The 24,920-nt window shown below is 44.6% G+C and overlaps 1 protein-coding gene across 1 annotated transcript; it reads left to right on the top strand.

The window, feature by feature from the left end:
• Positions 1-2,483: 2,483 nt before the first annotated feature.
• Positions 2,484-23,227, top strand: TEDC1 (tubulin epsilon and delta complex 1). The gene is made up of 8 exons (XM_081914917.1): positions 2,484-2,648; positions 5,646-5,724; positions 6,333-6,535; positions 9,306-9,473; positions 9,833-9,931; positions 20,305-20,391; positions 22,133-22,336; positions 22,597-23,227. Exons 1-8 carry the CDS (start codon positions 2,523-2,525, stop codon positions 22,993-22,995), a joined length of 1,365 nt encoding a protein of 454 aa, XP_081771043.1. The 5' UTR covers positions 2,484-2,522; the 3' UTR covers positions 22,996-23,227.
• The last annotated feature ends 1,693 nt before the right edge of the window (positions 23,228-24,920 follow it).

The raw sequence follows: 24,920 nt of genomic DNA, 5'->3' as shown, positions 1-24,920 counted from the left end.
CAATAACCCAATAACACCCTCCCAAAAAACCGATCCACATTTTAAAAGGGCATAGGATCAGGTCAACCAAAGGCCTGGTTAAAAAGGACTGCTTTTGCCTGGCACCTAAAGGTGTATAATGAAGGCGCCAGGCGAGCTTCCCTAGAGAGAGCATTCCACAGACAGGGAGCCACTGCAGAGCAGGCCCCGTTTTTGTGCTGCCACCCTCCGGACCTCTCGAGGAGGAGGCACACGAGTTTGTGGTGCTTGGCAGAGGGGTGTGGAAGACCTGCCAGGGTGACCATGCCCCGTGGAATTGTATGCTTAAGAACATAAGACAAGCAGATCTAGTCCAGCAATTCTGTTCTCAGAGTTGCCCACCTGATGCCTCTGAAAAGCCCACACGGAGCCCGTGACTGGATCAGCGCTCTCCCGCCAACTGGTTCTCGGACGTACGTTGCCTCGGCCATAGTTTTAGGTACTGCCGTGGCATCTGCCTACCTGAGTTTCCCCATAGCTGCTCTCACACAGCATAATCCAACTTGAAATTTTATGACGAATCTTGTAGAGCGATAAACATGGTTGCTGTTCTTCAGACATGTATCGGTGGACAGCAGACTCTGTCCATGTCTGCCCTGCCAAACCAAAATGCAGGCTGCCACTTGGAAAAGATGGCTCACCCACTGCCAGTTCATTTTTGCCCGCTGCTGGCATGAGACGGGGGGCAGAGGGCAGGAGACTGCTTCCAGTGTCCCTGTGAGGATCCCTTTCCTCCCCAAAGCTGGCCTTTGTCTCCTAAACTGGCCCAAGCTGGTGGTTCCTCTAGACCTGTCCTCCTTGCCATTTGTTTTTGGGGTTGCTGGATCTCCCGCATAGAAGCCACAGCATAGGAGCTAAAAGGGGGTGTCTGGGAGATAAAAGGTGCAGCTGCTTTAACAGGGATGGAGCCAGGTAGTGACAGATGGTTTGGGCGAGGATTGGAGCCTGGTTACATCTTGGAGTTTGCAGCCTGTTAGTTCTGCAGTAGGGAAACAACTAGTGTATTTTTCGCTCGATAAGGCGCACTTTTCCCCTCCTAAAAAGTAAGGAGAACTGTGTGCGCGTCTTATGGAGCAAATGCAGGCTGCGCAGCTTTTGCTGAAGCCAGGAGAGCAAGAGGGATCCGTGCGCACCGATCCCTCTTGCTCTCCTGGCTTCTGGGATAGCTGTGCAAAGCCTCCTGAGCGCAGCGGGAGCACTCACACTGTGCTCTGGAGGCTTGAGTGAATCATAGCTAAAGCCTAATTCAGATGGCACTCCCCTAAGTGCCAACTCACACCACAATGGGAAATATGTAAAATAAAAAATGGTGCGGATGCCACTGTCAACAGTCCAGTGTTTCCTGCTGTGTAATAAAAGGCACAGCCTCAATTCTATGCCTTCTTGTCGAGTAGGGCCTTTTTGTTTTTCACTGAGCTTACTCTGAAGTATGTGTAGACTATTCACAAACACACACACACACACACCGCCAAGCCTGAGCACGAGGAGGTTTTGGCCGGAGCAACCCAGATTTTGCAAAGCAAACCTGAGGCTCCAAAGTTACTGCCCCCCCCCAATGCACAATTCTGCACACCGGCTGTATGTGGTGAATGTCAGATCACTAGGTCTGGGAACAGGGAAGCAGGCAGAGGGCCTTCTCGGTAGTGGCACCCGCCCTGTGGAACGCCCTCCCACCAGATGTCAAAGTGATAAACAACTACCTGACATTCCAAAGACATCTGAAGGCAGCCCTGTTCAGGGAAGTTTTTAATATGTGACATTTTAGTGTATTTTTCATCTTTGTTGGAAGCCGCCCAGAGTGGCTGGGGAAACCCAGCTAGATGGGTGGAGTACAAATAAATTATTATTATTATTATTATTATTATTATTATTGGTACCAGTGATCAGAAAAACACTGAAATTCCATGTTCAGGGCCCTCAACACAACGGAGGGGAGGAACGCAAGCTCCAAAAGGAAGCTTGAAAGGTTTTTCTACCATATTTTACGGTATTTTCTGGGCGCGCAAAGCCTCCTGAGCGCAGCGAGAGCACTAAGCCAAAGACCACCCCATAAATCATCATATACTGTATACATATTTAGTAAATTTGTGTAGCGCCCTCCATCCGAAGAGCGCCCCCTGCAGGCCACTCTCCTGGTCTCTCCGCGGCCCTAGCGCTGGTTAGCGTCGGAGGGCCTCCGCCGCGCATGCGCGTGCTCCCTGCCATGCGCAGTGAGCTTCGAGGCGCGAAGACGAGAAGGGCGGGAGGGCAGGTGTCGGGAGAGGCCCTGTCGCGCATGCGCCCGCCGTGGGCGCTCGCGCTTCCTGTCATGCGCAGTGAGCTCCGCTCCTCGCTTTGAGTGACAGGCGCGAGGAGGAGGAGGAAGGGAAGAGGGTAAAGGGGCGCCGGGGAAGGAGTCGGGAGGGCTCTTGCCGCGCATGCGCCCGCGCCTCCTTGCTCATGCGCAGTGAGCTCCGCGCCTCGCTTTGAGCGAGAGGCGCGAAAGGGAAGCGGCGCTGAGGGCGATGGCTGCGCGGGCGGCGTCCGCGTCGCGTCTCCCGGCGGCCGTGGGGGCTCTCGGCGCCGCCTTGCCAGGGCCCCGCGTCCCCCCGGAGGCCTTCCGCCTCGCCAAGCTCGGCCGGCCCCATGCGGTGGGTGGACGGCGCGCGGGCGGCCTGTCTGTGAGGGCGGGCGGCCTGGCGGGGTCCCTCAGCCCCGCTCAGCCTCACGAGTTGGTTTGGCGAAACACCCCCAGAAATGCAGCAGGAACCTCGAAGAAGCGGTTGGCAGGGGGGAAATAGGAGAGAGGTTTTAAAAAACCGTAATATTAAAAAGTAGAAGTTACTTGAAAGTACCCAACAGGCCTAGGATTAAGTCAAGAGTTAGTAAATAAATGAGATCTAGAATGTCAATAAAAGTTAAGAAATTTGATTACAAATAGAATATTATTTTTGAATAATGATACTGGAAAACTTACATTCAGATACAAGGAAATTAGGATGGGAAGGATTAAAGGTAAAGGTACCCCTGCCCGTACGGGCCAGTCTTGACAGACTCTGGGGTTGTGCGCCCATCTCACTCAAGAGGCCAGGGGCCAGCGCTGTCTGGAGACACTTCCGGGTCACATGGCCAGTGTGACATCGCTGCTCTGGCGAGCCAGAGCCGCACACGGAAACGCCGTTTACCTTCCCGCTGGTAAGCGGTCCCTATTTATCTACTTGCACCCGGAGGTGCTTTCGAACTGCTAGGTTGGCAGGCGCTGGGACCGAGCAGCGGGAGCGCACCCCGCCGCAGGGATTCGAACCGCCGACCTTTCGATCGGCAAGTCCTAGGCGCTGAGGCTTTAACCCACAGCGCCACCTGCGTCTCCTTATGGGAAGGATTAGAGGAAGTCAAATAGCGTGTTTAAGAGATTGAGAGAGTTTAATTAATTATATTTTTTGTTTTTATTTGATTTACTAGTTTTATTTGCTTTTTTCTTTTTCTTTTCTTTTTTTCTTATTTGTTTTACAGTATGTGTTATATTTGTATGAAACTTAATAAAAATTATTGGGAAAAGGTTTTTAAAAAGGCATCGCCTCACAAAAAGTTTTAAGTTCCCCATGGCGTTTCCGAGCGCCCGGGGTCGTCCTTCCGTTTCCCATCAGGTGCCGAAGCGAGCGCGGCAGAAGGAAGGCGCCGGCCTGTTCTCAAGAGGCAGGGAGTTCCGCAGGGTGGGCGCCACCACGCTCCGTGGAGAAATAGGTGGGGGTTATTTCGAATCCCCACGACGGGGTGAGGTCCCGTTGCTTGATCCCTGCTCCTGCCAACCTAGCAGTTCGAAAGCACATCAAAGTGCAAGTAGATAAATAGGTACCACTCCAGCAGGAAGGTAAACGGCATTTCCGTGCGCTGCTCTGGTTCGCCAGAAGCGGCTTAGTCATGCTGGCCACATGACTCGGAAGCTGTACGTGCCTCCCTCGGCCAGTAAAGTGAGATGAGCCCTGCAACCCCAGAGTCAGCCACGACTGGACCTAATGGTCAGGGGTCCCATTACCTTATGTGGCACCTGTAGTCGGGTTGCTATTCCCCCGGTAGAAAGGGCCTGTCCGCGCCCCCCAAAGGCGATCTCATGGGCAAAGTGGACCTGAGTTCGTTAAGAGCCTCATATGCTCCTTCAACTCGAACCCCCCAGAAGATCGGCAGTTGGGCATTAATAGAATTAAAACTTTAATTTTTAAAAAAAACTATATATAAAACGTAGGTAACTTAAGCAAAAGCAGCACTGTGCAGCCCTTTAGATGTCAGTTCATAAACAGGAGGAGGGCCCAGCCCAAGTGTTTGCATAAAAGATATCCTCTCCTCCTCTTAGGATCCCCATTCTGCAAATCCACGAGGGGAAAGCTTTGCTCCTTTCATTTGTGGCTGAGCTAGATTTTGGGGTGGGGGTGGGGGGGAAGGCTTCCAGAGCTATTAAGGCCCATTGCTGTAAGGTTTGGCTTCAGTCCTAAGCACATTTATAAGGGAGTGAAGTCCCACTGAATTGGTCACAACTGCACAGTTTCTATAGCAGAGCTTTCCAAACTGTGTAGCAACACCTTAGTGTACTGGCTGCAGTGTGTAGGTGTGATGTGAGCGATCCCCACGCTCCTCCCAGGGTTGGAAAAGGGTTAGCGTTAATTTAACCGGTCTGTAAAACTGAATTACTGTGTCACAAAATGATGCAAAACTGAATTACTGTGTCGCAAAATGATGCATGTGTAAAAAGTGTGTAACCAACGTGAAAAGTTTGGGAAGCTCTGTTCTAGAGCCATCTGCATTTGCCTGGGCCCAAATGTTGTGATCCTTACATATGGTGAAAACAAAAAAAATTCCTTCCAGTAGCACCTTAAAGACCAACTAAGTTAGTTCTTGGTATGAGGTTTCGTGTGCATGCACACTTCTTCAGATACCATGCACACGAAAGCTCATACCAAGAACTAACTTAGTTGGTCTTTAAGGTGCTACTGGAAGGAATTTTTTTTGTTTTGACTATGGCAGACCAACACGGCTACCTATCTGTAACTTACATATGGTGGTTAGGTTTTTTGGGGGGTGGGGAGGTTAACATTGGGGTAGATGTGCAGCTCAGGCCTGCCTGGAGTGCTCCATTCTGTGACCTGGATGTGTTTCTTATCAGCTAAGGTTACTCTCTCATGAGAATTGCATTCTGTTGGTTTAATGTTTTATGAGTGGTTGGCATCGTTAAGGAAAGCAGCCTTGCTTCCTCCCTCTCACCGCCCCCAGTTTGTGGGGACAGCAGAGCAGAACCTGCATTCTTTAAGTTGCCTCTAGGTTTTGCAACTTGTAATCCCAATTTCTCTTGACACGTTCCTTTTTGAAAAAGGAAACCACCTAAAATTGAATAAAAGCACTGGGTGGTATTCAGCTTAACTTTTTACTTAGAGCAGACCTATGGAAATTAATGAATAAGTTAACGCCATTGCTTTCAGTGGGTTTAAAACTTAAGTTGAATACCACCCACTGTGGTATTCTCTGCTCCCCTCTGAACCATCAGAGGGAAGCTTGGGTTTGGGTTTTTGTGTGTGTTTTGCGGAAGGAGGAACCCAATTGAATTGCATTGTAAACAATACAGCAAATGTTTTAGTGCTGTTGTCTTTCTTAAACAGACTGTAGTATTCTGGAAACTACTGTACTCTCTTCTGAAGCAATTCCAAGGTGGAGGATGGATGGAGCCTGCTGACACAGGTAGCAAATTACTATTAATCTGGGAACATACTAATTTTTTGGCAAAAATTAGTGATAAGTATATGCATAATACAGAGCTTTTTATTTGTTTAATAGATATTTCCATTAAAAAAACAACAAAGTAGAACCACCACATTAGGAAAGAGCCACAATTAGTAAAACAGGAGAGTAGCTTTAACCAAGTCTGCAATCTCCTCAGCTGTTGCAATGCCTTGGGAAATTAAAGGCTTCTGGCCTGGCACCAAAAGGGCATTCACATGATCAACAGAAACTCCCTCGGAGAGAGTATTCCATGCTTTGAAAGCAACCAGTGAACTTGCTGTAGGAAGTTAGAGGGGAAGGTTGCATTGCTGTTATTTGCATAGCCCACCTGCAGTGTGAATTTGTTCTGGAGCTTTGTTCCCCCAGGACACAGTTGATTTTAAAATTGTGGAAAGTGACAACTGCTGCCTTATCTAACTTCCCTGTATAGGGAAGCTTTTTAATCCGCAATGCTTTTTTATAATGTTTTCATGTATGTTGGAAGGCGCCCAGAGTGGCTGGGGCAACCAATTATTAAATGGGCAGGGTACTACTATTAATAATCATCATCATCACCTGCTTCCTAGGTTCCCAAGTCAGATTCGTCAGGAGTGTAGTGTTGAGCCTTGGCTACAGAAGACCAGAATTTTATCAGCTTCCCTCTGATGGTTCAGAGGGAAGCAGAGAACTACTATTGGTATTTTCCTGGCTTCTATGCAGAATCAGCTTAATGGAGCAGTTACTAGCCCTAAATAGAGTGAAACTTTGGGATGAAGCAACTGTTTGCATGGTGAGTAATTTTTTTGTTAGGAATTGTCAGGTATCCTTTTCTTTACTAGGAACAAGATATTGGAAGGTGGGGCTGGACTTGAATGTGTATTGCAGTTTTGTTGCTGTTGCTTGTTTCGTGAAAATGGCAGCGCTAGATTAAGAGAAGACTTACATAGTTGATGTGGTTCCCATTGCATTTTGAGGAATACAGTGGTACCTCGGGATGCGAACGGGATCCATTCCGGAGCCCCTTTAGCATCTCGAACAGAACGTAAGATGCGACAGTGCGTCTGCATGTGTGCAGGTCATGTACCGTAGCTTCCATGCATGCGTGTGATGTCATTTTGACCGTCTGCGCATGCGCAAGCGGTGAAACTCGGAAGTAACACGCTCCGTGCGCCGCGGAGCGCAGCCCAAAAGCACTCAATCTGAAGCATATTTATCCCGAAGTATGACTCTATCTTTAATTCCTGGTTTCAGGAATAATCTGATGTATACCTTGTTGTATACATTACATTTTAGTCTGCTTAGGTGAGCTGAATTATGAAAATGGTCTTGATCCATTTTTAACAAGAAGCATTAAGTATCAAAACTTTCCTGAAAGACATCAGGAAACATTAGTTGTGCACCACAGTTGTTCTTTTCATTGTTTCATTTTCTGCAACTGTTGTCAATCTTTTCCTTGCATGCAATGTCAGTCCAGTAGCGCCTTCTGTGATTTTGGGGTCACGTTGTAGTGGAGGAGCTGACAGGTATGTGTTTGTGATCTGTCTTACTTCTGTAATTTATCAAACTTTGGATTATTGGTAGGATAGATTTGCCAACAGATCGCGAGAGTAATGTTAAAGGAAACAGTTGTATTCATTGTGAACTGATACTGAATAAGTTAACTTATGCAAAAATCTAGTTTTATTAATAATTAGTATCCCACTATTTTTTAGAAACTTTATTCAGGACAGTCTGCCACTTAAAAATAAAAATAAAAATAAAGTAGAAGCAGTTAAAAACATTACAGAAGAAACATATTTAATTTCAAAGTCTACATGGACTTTGTGGGAGCTGGGGCCAGGCACATTTCCGTTTGCCATGGGGAAGCAGGTCTGAAGAGGGGAGGCCGAGGACCAGATCCAGAGGTTTGGGGGACAGAGGTTCCCTACCATTGTTTTAGAGGAAGCCCTCATGAGGCCGTTGGGGGGGGGGACCATAAAACTGTAAAAATTAGACACCAGAGACCAAAGCTGGAGCTTGTTGAATAGTAATGCCTGGTTTTAAATATACTACTGCTGTAGCAGCCTCGGAATTGAGTCATTAATATATCTCTTGGTTGCCTGCAAAATGGGTTTCTTGAACTTTGCACCTTGTTCCACAACCCACTTCTGTAAGTGCTGCTTAAATTGCCAATAGGTGGCAGCACCGTTACAGTGGAAAGTCTTTTCAATAGGAAAATTGTTCCATTGAGCAATGTTTTACACTTGTAGCAATGCAGAGGCATCTTGCACTTGCTTTTCCTTGCAGAACACATTTCCCCAGCTTGCTGGTTATGTTAAAAATGATTGAAATATAAATATTTGATGCTCCCCAAGATAGTGTAATTGTGCCACAAGTATGACTCCAGTGGGGCTTTTTGAGAGTTTGCAACATCATACAGAATCTACAGGCAATGTGTTCTGCAACACAATAGGGTTTGGAGTAGCTAAGAGAACAAGGGCACAGGTCCTTCCTCAGTTTTACTGGCTCATTGCACCCTCAAGAATTCAGAATGATTTTTAAAAGGTTTGCAAAAGATTTATTAGCTTTTGTGCCAGCCTTGTTCATGTGATGTGCTGGTGGGTGATTCAGCTGGCTCCCCCCCCCCCCCGCTCCTCGTCTCCCATCTCTGCCTGAGTCCAATAACTTAGTTGTCCTGGTTGTGGACTTTATGGGGAGGACATTCTTATTTCCCGCTTCTTTAAATGGATTCAAAATGCTCCCTAGCAATATGGCTGCTGTGAGAATTGCTTTGCTTTGTTGCAATCACTATTCTCTGCCTTTTCTTCTGAGGTTTAGAAAGTCCTCTGAATCTCCTGAATCTTTTGTTTTTTTATTTACTGAAAACATTTTACTCCACTCTTGAGCAGAAAAAGGCTCCCACTTGCAATGATCAAGAATAATAATTCATTTTCATTTCATTGGTTTCTTTCTTATATCCTGATTGTTTTTCCTGAGGGACGCCTAAAGCGGCTCACAGAAAACAGCAACTTGATTAACACAAAATATCAGAATGAAAGTCAGTATAGCAGAAAAACATATTTGCCATTATAAAGCATTATCGGTTGTGTGAAAGCATGAACTTACTTTCAATAAATCTATTAAATCCATAAGAATTAATTCTGCATCTGTGTACAATGATGAGAGCTGCCTTGCATTCGTGGGGCTGCCTCGACCACCTTAGCACAAGCAGGCAGGCGCTAGAGGAGTGGCAGATTTGCCCTGTGCCTCCTGGGGCTGGGTCTCCTTCCTCTTGGCACCGGGTGCTAGAGGAGGCGGTGGCTTTGCCCACCCAGCCTCGACAGGAAGAAGCAGAAGCTGTGCGTGGTGATGCTAATCGTCTCTGTGGCTGTGTGCATGCATGTGAAAGCATTCATGTGAAAGTAGGTGGGGGGGCCGCACCAACTGCTGGTTTGCACCCCCCCAGAAGAGTTGCAGTGGCAGACTGGCTCTTTGATCCCAAAAGCTTAGCCATTCCTAGTCTAAAGATAAACGTATGGGGGAAAGTATGTTTTTCAAGATTTTGTTCCTTCCAATTTTAGTGTGATACCCCTTTGAAAAGCCTGCAGGGTGGAGAAAGCCTGGCTCCAAAATCTCATATGAAAGACCAAAGGGATGTCCGATATCTGCAGTGGTTAAATGGCCGTCTGCAGTTCCAGTGGCGAAAATGCCACACTGAACAGCAAGAACAATGCAAGCTCCTGAATAAGGTAATGATTTGGGTTGTAGATATTTGATCTTTCTGCATTAAGGTTAAAGTAAAACTAGTTTTGGGTTGTAGATGTAAACCATCTAACATTATTTTGCTGCAGACTACACTTCGCCGAAAAAAATGACAGCAAGCTGCCTTATTCAAATCCTGAAAATTTTTCTTTCTTTCTAATTTTGAAGACTATGGAGATCAAAACAGAATGAAAATTCATTCATAGTTTTCTTTAGAAATTGACATGCGTGCTCGTAATCTGTTAGCATCAAGTGTACCAATAGTATTAATGTATTGATTATGTAATAGGTGGTGTGTGCATGTATACAGATAGATATAATTTCTAAACCCACATCTCTGTTCCAGGTACATTCATACACGATTGGTTCTCATACTGATCCTATTATTGGCCATTTCTCCATCACAGAAGCAGATGTTGTAAGGCAACCAGAGAATTACAAACAGGTAATCCTTTTGTGGCATAGTGCTATGTTAGAAACTATGGAGAATTCTCTGAATCAATATGTATGCCAGAATTGGAGGACTAGATTTTCAGCCCTCAAGCCATAATCCACCAGAAATGGAAGACTTCCTAGCTCTGTGATTCCCCAAGTGGACTGGCTGGTCTCTTGATGTGCTGGGTGCCTAGATGCAGGCTGATGCCATTGGACTGTGCCAGCACCTTGAGGCCTTCGCAAGAGAATTGTTACAAGTGCTTGTAATCCACCCTTCACTCAAAGGTCCCAGAGTGGGGAATACATCTCTGTTAAAACCAAAAGTTGATAATATAAGCTAAAAAACCCACATCCGTATCATTAACAGTAAGCTTTAACAGTAACAGTTCGCAGTAAAATCCCAGTAAGAAAGCTGAAAAGCAGCAAAAATGAGGCAGAAGCACTCTCAGTCCCCAGTGCACCCTAGGCCTCCCCCAAAGCCTAGACAAAGAGGTATGCCTTCATCTGTCTCCAAAAGGAGAGCAGTGCCAAGCATAATGCACCTTAAAGAGGAGGTCATTGCATAAGCATGGAGACACCACAGAGAGAATCTTCCCATAGACACACACACACTGTGGACCTCACTTGACAGGGGAGCATGGAGAGCCAATTTGTGTGTTGTGTAGGTTGCATGCATTCCAAAGAGCATAGCACTCACATATGCCTAGATTCATAGGAAATTCCATTCTCTATAGTATGTACACTTAGAAAGGTCAGATTCCAGCCTCTAACTTCCATGAGGCACAGGAAATAGAGCTTTGGGCTCCTCCCCTTCATGCTAATAGATTCCAGTATCTTTTTCCATAGAATCCTTTCGATCAGCTAGCGAGGATCTACATCTATTTTGCTTCTAATTGGTGGTATTAAGCATTTGTTGGCTTTGACTTTCCTTTATCTTTGTCCCTATACCTGTCCCAAGGTTTTAAGTCCTTTTTTGCTGATTGTCGTCTACTCAGGCCTTGGTGCCAGGATTTTGTTACGTTTTGGACTTCATAGCTTAATTTTTACTGCTCTTTGGACACAAAACAAGGAAAACGAAAACACCAGTGAGTGCTATCTACTACCTGAGGGTGGCTCTACGTTGGCTTGACAGTAGAGAAATATCCAAGTGTTTGGTGCTAAGGAGGAAAAAAAACATTTAAATAATTCACATACAGACATGTTTTTGAGAATCATCCAGCTAAAGCCTAAGTGGCCTTTTGCAAATTCAAACCATGCCACTCTTGCATAAGTTGCTTTGTTTATTTAAAGGATTTTGCTTCAATTTTCAGCTTACAAAGACCAGAGGAAAAGGCAATCTTTGCCCTCTGGCTTACAGTCTAACAGGAAAGGGGATGAGAATGGAATAGGTAAAAAGCAAAGTCAGGCACCAGTTCCAGCGCCGAGGGCCTTCTGGCGGTTCCCTCATTGCGAGAAGTGAGGCTACAGGGAACCAGACAGAGGGCCTTCTCGGTAGTGGCGCCCGCCCTGTGGAACGCCCTCCCATCAGATGTCAAAGAGATAAAGAATTATCTGACATTCAGAAGACATCTTAAGGCAGCCCTGTTTAGGGAAGTTTTTAATATGTAATGCTGTACTGTTTTTAACACTGATTGGGAGCCGCCCAGAGTGGCTGGGGAAACTCAGCCAGATGGGCGGGGTATAAATAATAAATTATTATATTATTATTATAGTTCTTAGTTACAAGGTTCTGCAGGCCATGCAGCACAGTTGGGGGGGGGGTGCTGCTGCTTCCTTTCCTTCTAGGAGCCTCAGTTGTGGCAGTCGGTAGCTGCAGGGAGCAGGGATCTCACCTGAAAGCCAGGTGAGATGCAGACATGATGGAAGGTACCTGGCGGCAGCTGCTACTGCTTTTCCTCTTCGGTGTCTGCATAGCTTGGCATAATAGGGAGACGGACTTTTCTCAAAACTGTATCACACTTCAGTTATAGTTTCTTTGAATAATTATACCACAGTTGAATGAAAAAGACAGCATATTAGTATAAAAGGTAAAGGTACCCCTGACCGTTAGGTCCATTTACGGATAACTTGGGGGTTGCGCACTCATCTCGCTCTATAGGCTGAGGGAGCCGGTGTTTGTCCGCAAACAGTTTTTCTGGGTCATGTGGCCAGCATGACTAAGCTGCTTCTGGCGAACCAGAGCATGGAAACGTCGTTTACCTTCCCGCCGGAGCAGTACCTATTTATCTACTTGCACTTTGACGTGCTTTCAAACTGCTAGGTTGGCATATTAGTATATCTTACCTCAAATAGCCCCTTTGCTTTTTGATGGTGATGATGATACAAACTACTTTGTGTTCTAGCTTCCCCTCAAAGGATAGACCTATTCAGTGTTTGTGTCTGCCGCTAGCCATCCTAAAAGTGTTAGCCTGCTTTTAGTGAAGCATATAATTCATTTTCATTGAGAACTATCATAAAGTGAGCAATCTGGTTCTGACAGATAAGGTGTATTTTTTTTGGGGGGGGGAGAGGAATGACAGGACGTTTCCAATTAAAATACAGCTATTTCACCAGCTGTCAGACTTCAGCACCTGCTTTTAAATGTAAAGAAATTGCCTTTCAAAGTTTCTCTTCAGCATAGTTTTATCTGTGGATATTTCCAGTCACTATTTTTGTATTTAATTTAAAACTATCATCCATCCATATTCCAAAGGCTCAGAATGACTTGCAACACTTTTAGTACTAACATAAACTGTTCAAACAGATTTGTATAATATATCAGAATGATGGTCACATCTTGAAATAACAAGTAATCTGGGTTGCCAATCTGAGAGTGTTCCAGGTAATCAGCTACTATGTAGAGATAGATCATAGATGTGCAAGCAGGTTGCCCTGAAATTCAAGTTCTTCTTCTCTGCAGTGTAGTTTGTGTGATCACTGAAGGCAGCCCTTTGCTTCCCTTCATGGTGCTCTCTGGCAGGTCACTGCTGCCTCTCCTGTTCTGTTTGTTGTTCTTTAGTCCCTCGACGTGTCACTGCTCCTTTTCTTACCTGCTTCAGGTTTGCAAGGCAGTCACAATGGACAAAAATGCAAGCCTAAGCCAGGAGTGTCCTCAGGGAAGATGAATGTGCTTCATGCTTGACCTCTTGACAGGGTAGATGGCAGTTTCCTGGGATTGCCATTCAGTAGGTAATGAGACAAATGGGAAAACTGTCTGGCTTGCTGAGCAAATGATGAACATTGTGGTGACACTTTTGCCACGTGGCCAGTTGCAATACGCATTCATTCTCCTGAGATCACCGTGTGCAAATCATCCTATTCTGATGGTACTGTATTGCAATATTTTGTAATGTAATACATTTATTATGCTGTATAAATATTTGTAATAAGCTCCTATAGTGGTTTACAATTAAGATAACAAAACAACAACAAATACTGTATATAATATGAGCTGAAAGCAACAATGCAGCAATCAAAACAAACAAGGCTGAGCCGTTGTTAATTCTCAAAGGCCAACTGAAGCAACAACATTTTTACTTGTCTGCAAAAAAAGGTTGTTCCCTACAAATGAAATTCCATTTATTTAAAGCATTTTTACCATCCTCTTCAAACTAAAAAAAGGCCCCCAGAAGTACTATTAATAGAGATACAGTGGTACCTCGGGTTAAGTACTTAATTCGTTCCGGAAGTCCGTTCTTAACCTGAAACTATTCTTAACCTGAAGCACCACTTTAGCTAATGGGGCCTCCTGCTATTGCTGTGCCGCCAGAGCACGATTTCTGTTCTCATTCTGATGCGAAGTTCTTAACCTGAAGCACTATTTCTGGGTTAGAGGAGTCTGTAACCTGAAGCGTATGTAACCTGAAGTGTATGTAACCCGAGGTACCACTGTACTAGTAGTAAAACCATCTCTCCCCTCTGGCTCAGAGACTGAAACAAAAAAAGACTCAGAAGGTAAAGGGATTGGATATGCTTTCAAGAAATAGCCTGTCATCCTGAGCTTCCTTGAAGTGACTGTGGTTTAGGGTGTGGCCTTGCTTGAATCTGCCAGTAATCTCATTGCACATGCTGCAGCAGTAAAGGTTCAGGGGAGTCCAAGTGACACACCTGCATGCCAGGGCAGAGGATCCTGCTGTTCTTCCTCACATTGGTTCCAATTGCCTCTGGGAGGGGAAAGGCTCAGTCCACCAAAATGGATTGGCCTGTAGAAAAAGTGTTGTGCTTGCCTTTCCCATTGCCCCTGCTAATTATCTTTGGCAGGGCCTCATCTGCTGCTGCCCCAAGTTTGGTAGCCACTGAGACACCTGCATAAGCAGGCTGAAATATACCATATCTCCACCACTGGCAGAATATGGCATCATCCTGGCTACAAGAGACAATGCTGTAATTTCTCTACTGGCAAATACAGATGATAGATAGATAGATGGATGGATGGATGGAAAAATAGATGATAGATAGCACTGCTTAGATATCAAGGAATACATTAATCTGCCCTTCACATTAGAACAAGTGTGATATTTGAGATCCGGAGTACTGAAGCTCTGCTTGTGGAGGTGAATGCATCTGAGGTCCCCTGCAACATATTTCTTCAGGTATTATTTTTTTAGCTAGGCAATTAGTGCCCCACTGGGAAGCCCTGGCAGCGTTCCAGTAATGTTTAATAATGTTCAAGCTGGTCATTTCTACTTGGCGGCATTATTGCCTTGAGCTAAAATTTTCCCTTGGCCGTAATCTGTCACCTGTATGTGCCCTCAGTTGAAAATTTTCCACACCAGAAAGAGAATTAATAGAGCTGCAGTGCTATAGTTGCTGTCACCGTTTTAAAGGGAAGCTTCAGAAAAGAGTCATTGCTTGCCACGTTTTATTGGCTAAGCACGTGGAGTTATTGCTTCTTGAAAAATGATACTCTGGCTTATCAAGGCCTTTATAAATTACTGGACTTTGTAGCAAGCATACTTTTTTCTGATGGTTACTGTATATGGTGCCGCTCTCCCCCCCCCCCCCAAAATGGAAGTCTGTGGCTACCCTTTCCAGAGATTTAACCTGTCCTGGGGCTTGATGGTTAAGGGCAGGTACTAAATTGAAATAATTATAATATGCTCCACTCTGAGAACACTTTGGTGGACATGAAAATGTGTTTCTGTGCAAAATTTTCTGTCTACTCTTGATTATTCTAGTTGGAAAGAAGCAGAACACTTTGCATAGCTTTAACCTATAAACTTGCCTCTATAATAAACTTGCTTATTATAATTATTTATAATTGAAATAATTATAATATGCTCCACTCTGAGAACACTTTGGTGGACATGAAAAGGTGTTTCTGTGCATAGCTTTAACCTATAAACTTGCCCCCCCCCCCCCAGTACCTTCAGTATCTCTGTCTTTCCTTTGTCCCTGCATGATCTCCCAACGCTGACCTTGTAGCAGGTGGAACAACAAGATTGTAAAACAGTTAACCTATTAAAAAAAGATGTCAAGGATTAATCACTTGATATATCAAGCACAGATTTAAAATGTGGGTGTTAATGGAAGGTAACTGATGCAAGCATTCAAAGAATTTCTGGTTGTCATATTCGTTCCTTTCTTAGGAGAACTGGAAAAGCAATATACAATATTGACAAACTCGAGTGATCGTTCAAACAAATTAGGAAGGATGTGTGGTCTTCTCCTCTATAGCTGTTGAGTTTTCCTAATCATTATTTGTTCAATTTTCTCACCCTGGCCCCAATCCCCGGACTTGATGCAGATTTCGTCTAGTCTTGCTACAGAGTTTTTTCTTAATAGATTCAGCAGCATTCTAACGAATGCATTAAAGCCAAAAATATTCAGATTCTGAATGGTCTGTGAGGCAAACTAGCAAAACCAGGCAAGTCCATAGCTAACATCTGTGGGGAGTCAAAAGAGGGAGAAACAAACTGCAGCCGGGCGCTGGAGGCAGTGGGACTCAGAAGTGACAGCAGTTTCGCCAGCGATATATTGCTGAGTGAAACCACCATCATGGTCTGCCTCTCATACCGGCAGAGGGGGAAACAATTGGAGAGGCACTGGTACAGCTTGTTCCTCCCACCAATGCCCCAGGTCCCTCTGGCTTGCATGAGAGCAGGAGGGGCATGGGGATTGCTCAGCTGGGGGGAAAGAGCCTTTTTGCGCCCTGGCTGGCCTTCTTGCTCACGAGGAGGCAAACACACAGCCAGCCAGGCAGAGGGAGCCTCTCCCATCTTCCTGGCTGGCTGCTTGGCTGGGAGCAAGCGGGATGGGCAGCTGGTCATTTTCCTCCAGAGCGATCCACCGGGAGGAAAGAGATTGGATTGCACCTCCCAGCTGAACAGTCCTGATGCTTCTCGGGCTCATGTTCAAGCTGGAGAAGGATGGGGCTGCTCAGCTGGAAAGTGTGAAGCTGCTTTCTCCCTGGTGTGATGAGGCACTGGGGTGAAACTGCCTCAGCGATTTCACCTCCACGCCTAGCAGTGCTGTGGTGGGAAGCAGTGTTTTGAACATCACAGTAGATCACCAGATCACAATGATTGCCTGGCGATATATTGCGATGTGAACCTAGGGTGAACCTAGACAGGATCTTAAAAAGCAGAGACATCACCTTGCCAACAAAGGTCCGTATAGTAAAAGCTATGGTTTTCCCAGTAGTGATGTATGGAAGTGAGAGCTGGACCATAAAGAAGGCTGATCGCCGAAGAATAGATGCTTTTGAATTATGGTGCTGAAGAAGACTCTTGAGAGTCCCACAGACTGCAAGAAAATCAACCCTCTCCATTCTGAAGGAAATCAGCCCTGAGTGCTCACTGGAAGGACAGATCCTGAAGCTGAGACTCCAATACTTTGGCCACCTCATGAGAAGTGAAGACTCCCTGGAAAAGACCCTGATGTTGGGAAAGATGGAGAGCACAAGGAGAAGGGGATGACAGAGGACGAGATGGTTGGACAGTGTTCACGAAGCTACCAGCATGAGTTTGACCAAACAGCAGGAGGCAGTTCAAGACAGGAGTGCCTGGCGTGCTCTGGTCCATGAGGTCATGAAGAGTCGGACACGACTAAACAACTACATATCGCGATGTTGAAAACCTGACATCGCCTGGCCCTAGTGTGAGGGACACCTCATGAAGAAGTGCCCAATATTTCTTCTTCTGTGTAAAATTGCTGGTTACTAAATCTGAGTAAGGCAGTATACCTCATTATAATAGTAAAGTATGCCTCTTTTATAGTGCAGATCTATTAGTAAATACCCTATTTCAGGTTTTGGCAATTCATAGTTCAGCATAATTTTATTTGCGTTCTGGTCTATTTTGAAAAGTTTGTTGAACGTTAACTAAAATCCTTTTTTTCTTCATTGTAATGCACTGAACTAATGTAATACATTGAGGCTGCATGCTAAATATTATATTTGTAGTCTTTGGAATTTTTATTTTGCATTTATATATTGCTTTACACTGTTCACACTTAAACTACGACAGTCATTCTTACAACAGCCTTTTAAGGTATGTATTTTTTAATCACTATGATGCCTGTGGGTGGTTGAGGCAGAGAAATATGGGCTAGCCTCAGACCACAAGTACATTTGTGGCTGAGATAAGATTTGAAATGAACTCTGTCGCCACAATAATATGGAGGGAGAGTGAGGAACAGGAATTCGGGGGCAGCTGGGAAACCTCAGATGTACAGCCCTACAGAGACTCCTTTCTAGCTCTAGAAACCTACATCAGCAGTTTGCTTTTGTCGACAGATGGCTGCCAGAAGGCATCCTTGCCATTTTGCTTTGATGACTCCAACATAGTATATTTTGATTTCAGTAAAGCCTTTGACAAGGTTCCTCATAATATTCTTTTTGGCAAGCTGCTAATATGTGGGCTAGACAATACTGTCATTAGCTGGATTTGTAGCTGGTTGATCAATCATACCAAAAAAAGTGCCAAGCAACAGTTCCTCATCAAACCTGGCCAGGAGTGGCTTGTGGGAACTACACGGCTCAACTTCTTTGTAAATGATTTGGACAAAGGAATAAACCATCATATTTTTTGCAGATGGCATCAAGCTGGGTGGGTTAGCTTGTGAATCAGAAGACAGGAACTGAATCCAGTATGGTCTTGAGAGGGTGGAGAACTGGGCCAAACAAAATTAATTCTCTCAGAGATATATAAACCTTTAGGCAGAAAGAATCAGATGCACAACTGGCTCGACAACGATAGAACATAAACTAACCAGATCTGTGATGCAGCAAAAAAAAGGCTAATGCAGTTCTCTGCTGCGTCCACAGAAATGCAACGTCCAGATCACAAGAAGCCCAATTGTTCTGTTGGGCTTGGTCAGACCTTACTTGGAGTACTGTGTCCATTTCTGAGAACCACAGTTTAAGAACATTGGCAAATACCCAGTGGAGGGTGGCAGATGGCGCGTGGCATGAAGTCCAAGTGCTAGGAGGAAAGGATAAAGGAGTTGAGCAGTTTTGTCATGTGTGGCTCCAGACAGTAGGGCCCAAAAGCAGCGGCTTCCAGTTACAAAACAGGATTTCATTTAAACAGCAGGATGAGCTTCCTTCGCGTATGAGTTGTTTGACAGCAGAAAAGACTGCCTTGGAAACGGGTAGGCTCTCTTTTGTTAGCCATTTTTAAGCAGAGGGCAGGATGGTTTCATCCTAGGGATGCTGTAGATGTAGATTTCTTGCATTTGCAGGACTGGGTGGCCTTAGAAGCCCCTTCCAGCTTTATTCTTACTTGCCTTGGAATGCAACTTTACTTTCAACAAAGCTAGGACTGTCACTGACTTTGGTTTTATCTTGGATACAATGAGGCCCAGCGTGCTTCGGAATAAGAGCTGAGATTGCCAATGAAAATTGAAATGAAACAGATGACTAGGAGGGCAGTGGAGGGGCTGGGTGCAGCCGCAAAATGAGGATGGCATGTGTTGCTTTGAGAAGATTCCCCAAGAGCTGCTCCTCCAACTTTCCCCCATGTTGCAGCTGATCATTTGACAGTGGGATAAGGCATTTCATTGTTAGTTGTATATATTATATATGGACCCTCCAGATACAAACTTAAATTGTCCCAGGGGTCCATACTTACCTGAAAAGTCCATATCCAGAGGTGCCGCTTCTGCATGCAGCGTGATAGAGCGCTTCTGCACATGTGTACATGGCAAAACCCGGAAGTATACATTTCCTGGTTTGCCACGTTCGTAACTTGAAATTATGTTACCCAAAGGTAACGCAACCCAAGGTACCACTGTATCTGTATTGTTCAGCTAGATATGTGAAGTCCCGGGGAGAAAAAACTGGTGGGTTTCTCCCCCTCCCCCCAAAGACTTCTTTCCTTTTTTCCAACAGCAAAGGAAATTTTGGAGGACACTGAAAAGGACACTCCTGTGAAATATGCTCCCTTTGGAAGGAATGAAATGCTTTTGGAGACATTCAAAATGTCTAGTGTGAATTTTTTTATGGAAGGCAGCTTTCAGCATTAGAGAATGGTAATTCCTGTGTGTTCTGTGGATCAGGGCTGGCTAACCTTTCTGGCGCAGGTGCCAACACTCTGGGGCTGCATCCCAGCCATGGGTATCGCTGAAAATACACAAATGCACTTGCTGACTGACACAGAGATGCAGCTGCCATGCAGACCAACCGAGGTAGGGTGAGTTCTCCCCACTCCTCAAACACCAGGGGAAGGTATGATTTGCATCCCTCTGCCTGCTCCGCTGCTATGTCGTCTTCTTTCCCTTTCTGCTGCAGCTGCTGACATCAGTGGGGGCTTGAGTGAGAACAGGACGTTGGGCTGGATTGGCCATTGGCTCTTACCTTCCTCCACCTCTGCATTAGGCGGATGTGATCTACCCCCCCCCCCCAAATATACGTGAAGAATTGTAAAGTGCTACATAAATGCAAGGGACGCTGGTGGCGCTGTGGGTTAAACCACAGAGTCTAGGACTTGCCGATCAGAAGGTTGGTGGTTCGAATCCCCGCGACGGGGTGAGCTCCCGTTGCTCGGTCCCTGCTCCTGCCAACCTAGCAGTTCGAAAGCACGTCAAAGTGCAAGTAGATAAATAGGTACCACTCCGGTGGGAAGGTAAACGGCATTTCTGTGCGCTGCTCTGGTTCGCCAGAAGCGGCTTAGTCATGCTGGCCACATGACCCGGAAGCTGTGCGCCGGCTTCCTCGGCCAGTAAAGCGAGATGAAGTGCCGCAATCCCAGAATTGGCCACAACTGGACCTAATGGTCAGGGGTCCCTTTACATAAATGCAAAACATTGATATTGATGGGAAGCAATGGCTTCAAAACCTTGGTGGTTGGTGTGCAGAATTTGGATCAATCTGTTACAGAATCCTATCTGATCTGTGCTGAGTGGCTGTATTACTTTCAGCCTCCTAGTAATAGTGAAAAACTTCCCCCCCCCCTTTTCGTTCAGTTGTTGCAGTTGGTTGAATCGGATAGCTCTCGACTGGAAGCCTTTCTCAAGTGGAAGCTGCTGGAACCAGTTTACTGGCATTGGATGGTATGATTAAGTACTTGAGGGACAAGTTGTGTATTGTTTTTCTGGGAGTGGGGAAAATGTTACACATTCCTGGCCTTTTGTTTCAGCTGATCATAGCCAGCAAGAGTTCCTGCTTAAAAGGTGGAGAAGATTATCATTATGAATAAAAACCTCATTAAAAGCTAGGCAATGTACAATGCTTGCTTTAGATCTAAGACACTATTTGTGGTGGGAGCTTATGTTGAGGCCTATGACAGTACATGGGCTGCCCTCTTTGCTGATGAGAATGCCAAAGCAGTAATGTAAACTTGGTTCTCGTAAGTCTTGCTCCACTCCAAAACATTCTCTGGCTCATTCGGCACCATGCCTGCTCTCCTTCCCAGCTATGATAAACATAACTCTCAAATTAGGAGATCTTGCTTCAAACCACATGTATTCCATATTTTTTGTGGACTTACGAGTATCAGTGAAAGAGCTTCCTAAGAACTTCCTGTGCTGCTTAATTTTATCTCAATTGCAATGCTGGACTTCGGCTGACAGGAGCAAAGCGCCATGCCATACATCTGCAGTAATTGTAAATGAAAGAAATGTCTGTTCTTCTCCTTTTGTACTTTTTAAAATATGACAGTATAAACGTTGCTGTAAACAAAATGCCTTCATTACAAACTGCAGGGCACTAAATTTTGTGAGCCACTAGAATTGCAGTCAGGTAGCATTGTGGAATTGCAGATTTCCCTGGACAGTGTTGAATGATTTTAAGAATCAATAAAATCCTCTTTGCATCTGATGAAGGCTTCAAGAGCAAGTACATATATAATATAACCATTTGGCACATTTACAGCTGTGGAAAATATTCCTTAAAGACAATGAGTTGACAGAATGAGTATTTGGATTCTGTTCCCATGTAGCAAAGAGGTTAGGAATCTTTCTGTAAAGTAGTTCAAAACCCACGAATGCATTTGCACTGACTTGCATAGGAGCCAATAACACTTTTGCACACCAACTTGATCACTGGTGAAATTGTGCAACGTTTCCAGAAATTCAGATGCAACAACAGCAAATAGCTCTTGGATTTGGAAAGCATTTTGAAGTCTTAAAGAGGGTGGTTTGTTTTGTTTTGTTTTTTAAAGGGACTAGCTCTACATAGAGGCAAGCACCCACTTTCTAGATTCCAGACCTGGAGCTCTTCCAGCTGTGCTCGAATCTTTTAAATATTTGCAGTAAATTCAGCTAGACAAGTTCTATAGCAAGCAGCTGTTTTTGCAATATGTTAATCAGCAATATAATCCCTTAATTCAGAAATGGTGTAATATTCTAAGGTTTTTCTCCCTCTTTTTAAATTTAGCAAGGTTAGGAATTTTAATTTTGGGCAATTCTTTTTAAAGTGATGTGTCTGTGTTTCCTTCCAACACAGCCATTAACAAAAGGCTCAGAAGGTGGTGTGGTTTTATTGGTTGTGACAGAGATTTAAGAAGTCTTGCATCTGCTTTTCTTGCAAAGTCTCTCCCGACACTCAGTTTTTTGCTCTTATGAGGTACCAGTTTCCATTTGCAAGTGCCTAAAATCCTTTTGCTATGAATAAGCAACTTTTCTGTATTCTCTGAGAATAGAATTATGTTGCTCAAGAACTGCATACCTTTTCACAAACAGAGGTTGGCTATAAAGTTAACCTGGCTTGTTTATCTGTTGCACCAGTCTCTAGACAAATGTGGCAAGAAGTTCCTCATTAAGAAAAATTAATACAACTCCTTCCACCTTCCAGGAGACCCTTTTCAGTCCTGAAACAGAAGATGCAAAACCCCACAACACGTTTAACAAGGACACTATTTTGCCAAGTGCTGATCTGTATTGTTATGGCATTAAGAGAACAATTCAAGAACTGGACAGATACAGGAAAGATCTGTTGACTCTATATGATGGGCTGGGTGAGCTTATAGCCTACAGGAAGCTGAGCTGCTGTGGAACGGTAAGGGTTGATTTGGGGGCCTGTTAGAAATCTAGACAGATTGATTTCATAAAACTAGACTGATTGATTTCAGAACACTGTATTTATGTTTTTGGCCTGTTAATAGAAATCGCAACAAGATGCCTGGGGTCCTGTTTATAAAGACAACAAGGTTTCATTGAGCTCTGTTAATTAACTAAGACTGACAAAATAAAACTCTATTCTCTCATTGCTCTTTTAGAGCACATATTATCAGCTGAGTTGTCCTTTCCTCTTCACAGGTCCGAACAAGAGAGCAGGAGCAGCTAGGAGAGAGCGAGTTTTGCACGGCTGTCAAAAAAACACAAGACGTCGTGGAGCTGAAGCTGTCTGATCTGAAATGCCACAGTAGTGGCAATAGAATCGGCGCGATGCATGGACCATACAGACTTGTATTTAAAGGCAAGTGTTTAAAGACCAGCAAAACGGTCAGGTCAGCAAAGCCCCAGAAATCCATCGCAGAAGGTGCAACAGCAGCAGATGTGATCAGGGATCTGAGAAAAAAAGAAGCAAGGCTGAAGGCAGAGCTGAAGTGGAGACAGGAAGAAGGCAGGCAGAAGGTTTATGAAGCTGCCCAAGGACTTGGCCAGGTGCTTTGCATCCCACCCATGAAAAGAGCACAAACCAGAGATGCCGACTGAACGTAGAAGTTGGTGCTGTTCATTAGCTTTGAAGGGACAGTCTTGGGCCTTCCATGAGGCTGTTGTCCATGCCTGCTCCCATCTTCGAGGAGCAACTATGTTGTCTATGATTACTGTGATTTTTTGCATCTTGGGTTTTGCTGTAGAATGAGTGTGTGTGTGTGTGTGTGTGTGCGTGTGTGTGCGTGTTAGAGAGAGAGAGAGAGAATAAAATTGATATTACATTTTAAAATATAGATATATGTGGTTTTTCAAATTACAGTTTTACAATCGCATATCCAGCATAAATACAAGATTCCAAAGAATCTCCTGGACTTCCCTCATCCCCTTTGTGGATCTTCTTGTTAGTCATTTCCTCCTACATCTTTTATAATAATCCAAATCTTTTACAGCTCCATTATATCCAAAATTCACCATTAAACTACAAGTGTTATTCCAACCCTACTAACGATTTTAACTGCTTACAATGGTTTTTAGTATACATTTTCCCCATTCTTTATTTAAATGTTGGTCTTCCTGATTTCTGATTCTTCCGGTCATTTTTGCCATTTCGGCATAATCCATCAATTTAATCTTAAGCAGAAAATTAATATTACATTTAATTAACTACTTAATTGATATAATGACTGAATTAATGTTAGCAGCAGTCTGCAGGCAGGAGTTACAAGACTCCCTCCCCAATCCCTTTACTTTCTCGTGTGTGTATCTGTCATTCAGTTCTCGGTTTCAGTGGAGATAAAGCAGTCCTCAACCAGGCAGAGAGCACTAAATTGCCATGCTAAATATACAGACAAGAGGTGTTAGTTGTAAAAAAAGGGGGGGTACCATAAGCAGCTTTGCTTAAACTAATGTAAAGTTTTGTTGTCGTTTAGTCATGTCTGACTCTGTGTGACCCCATGGACCAGAGTACACCAGGCGCTCCTGTCTTTCACTGCCTCTCGCAGTTTGGTCAAACTCATGCTGGTAGCTTCGAGAACACTGTCCAGCCATCTTGTCCTTTGTCATCCCCTTCTCCTTGTGCCCTCCATCTTTTCCAACATGAGGGTCTTTTCCAGGGAAACTCCTCTTCTCATGAGGTGGCCAAAGTATTGGATCCTCAGCTTCAGGATCTGTCCTTCCAGTGAGCACTCAGGGCTGATTTCCTTAAGAATGAATAGGTTTGATCTTCTTGCAGGCCATGGGACTCTCAAGAGTCTCCTCCAGCACCATAATTCAACAGCATCAATTCTTCGGTGATCAGCCTTCTTTATGGTCCAGCTCTCACTTCCATACATCACTACTGGGAAAATCATATCTTTAACTATATGGACCTTTATTGGCAAGGTGATGTCTCTGCTTTTTAAGATACTAATGTAAAGTACCCTTTGTGAAATATGTTTAAAGGGTGTCACAAAATACATCTTTTTTATCCCTGTATTAGACAAAAGCTGGGCTTTCTTTCAGCTCTATCCTCTAGACCACAGTAGCACCTAAGAAACAGCATCCCTGAAGCCCTTTGGAAGGGGCCACCCATGAAGATGGGAAGTACTGACTACAATGAGCATGGCTGTGATCCATTGGTTTCAGTGGATCTATTCTGAGTATGACTTGGTTGGATGCATCCGTTGCTTTTAAGTTCAGGAAGAAGACCTTTATCCAACTGTGGAAGTGGCATGTCAGCCAGCAGAGTGTGATCGTGTTTAACATCATATAAATAGGCTGTTTTATTTGCGTTGGTTCTGTGGGTGTCCTCAAGATAGCACTTTCCTTGCAGTAGCACTGAATGTTGGGGAAATGTACACTGATATCTTTTTCTACTGGGAAGATGGAATTCATTCTCTTAGTAGTGTATCCAATATTGTGAATGCTCTGCAAAACATGGTCCCAAACCGTTCTGTGCGCACACACACCCATACACACCAGTAATGAGATATTATGCTACTGTT

This window comes from Podarcis melisellensis (assembly GCF_964234715.1).
Source record: "Podarcis melisellensis genome assembly, chromosome: 6".
Classification (NCBI taxonomy): Eukaryota; Metazoa; Chordata; class Lepidosauria; order Squamata; family Lacertidae; genus Podarcis; species Podarcis melisellensis.
This window is presented reverse-complemented; position numbering and strand designations above follow the sequence as displayed.

What these genes read in the sequence shown, in the direction of transcription:
- TEDC1 (XM_081914917.1), top strand. Translation starts at nt 2,523, where the DNA reads ATGGCTGCGCGGGCGGCGTCCGCGTCGCGTCTCCCGGCGGCCGTGGGG. An exon ending in ATGAAGCAACTGTTTGCATG is followed by an intron (nt 6,536 to 9,305) that starts GTGAGTAATTTT and finishes TTCCAATTTTAG; the next exon opens with TGTGATACCCCTTTGAAAAG. An exon ending in CAGTTTACTGGCATTGGATG is followed by an intron (nt 20,392 to 22,132) that starts GTATGATTAAGT and finishes TCCACCTTCCAG; the next exon opens with GAGACCCTTTTCAGTCCTGA.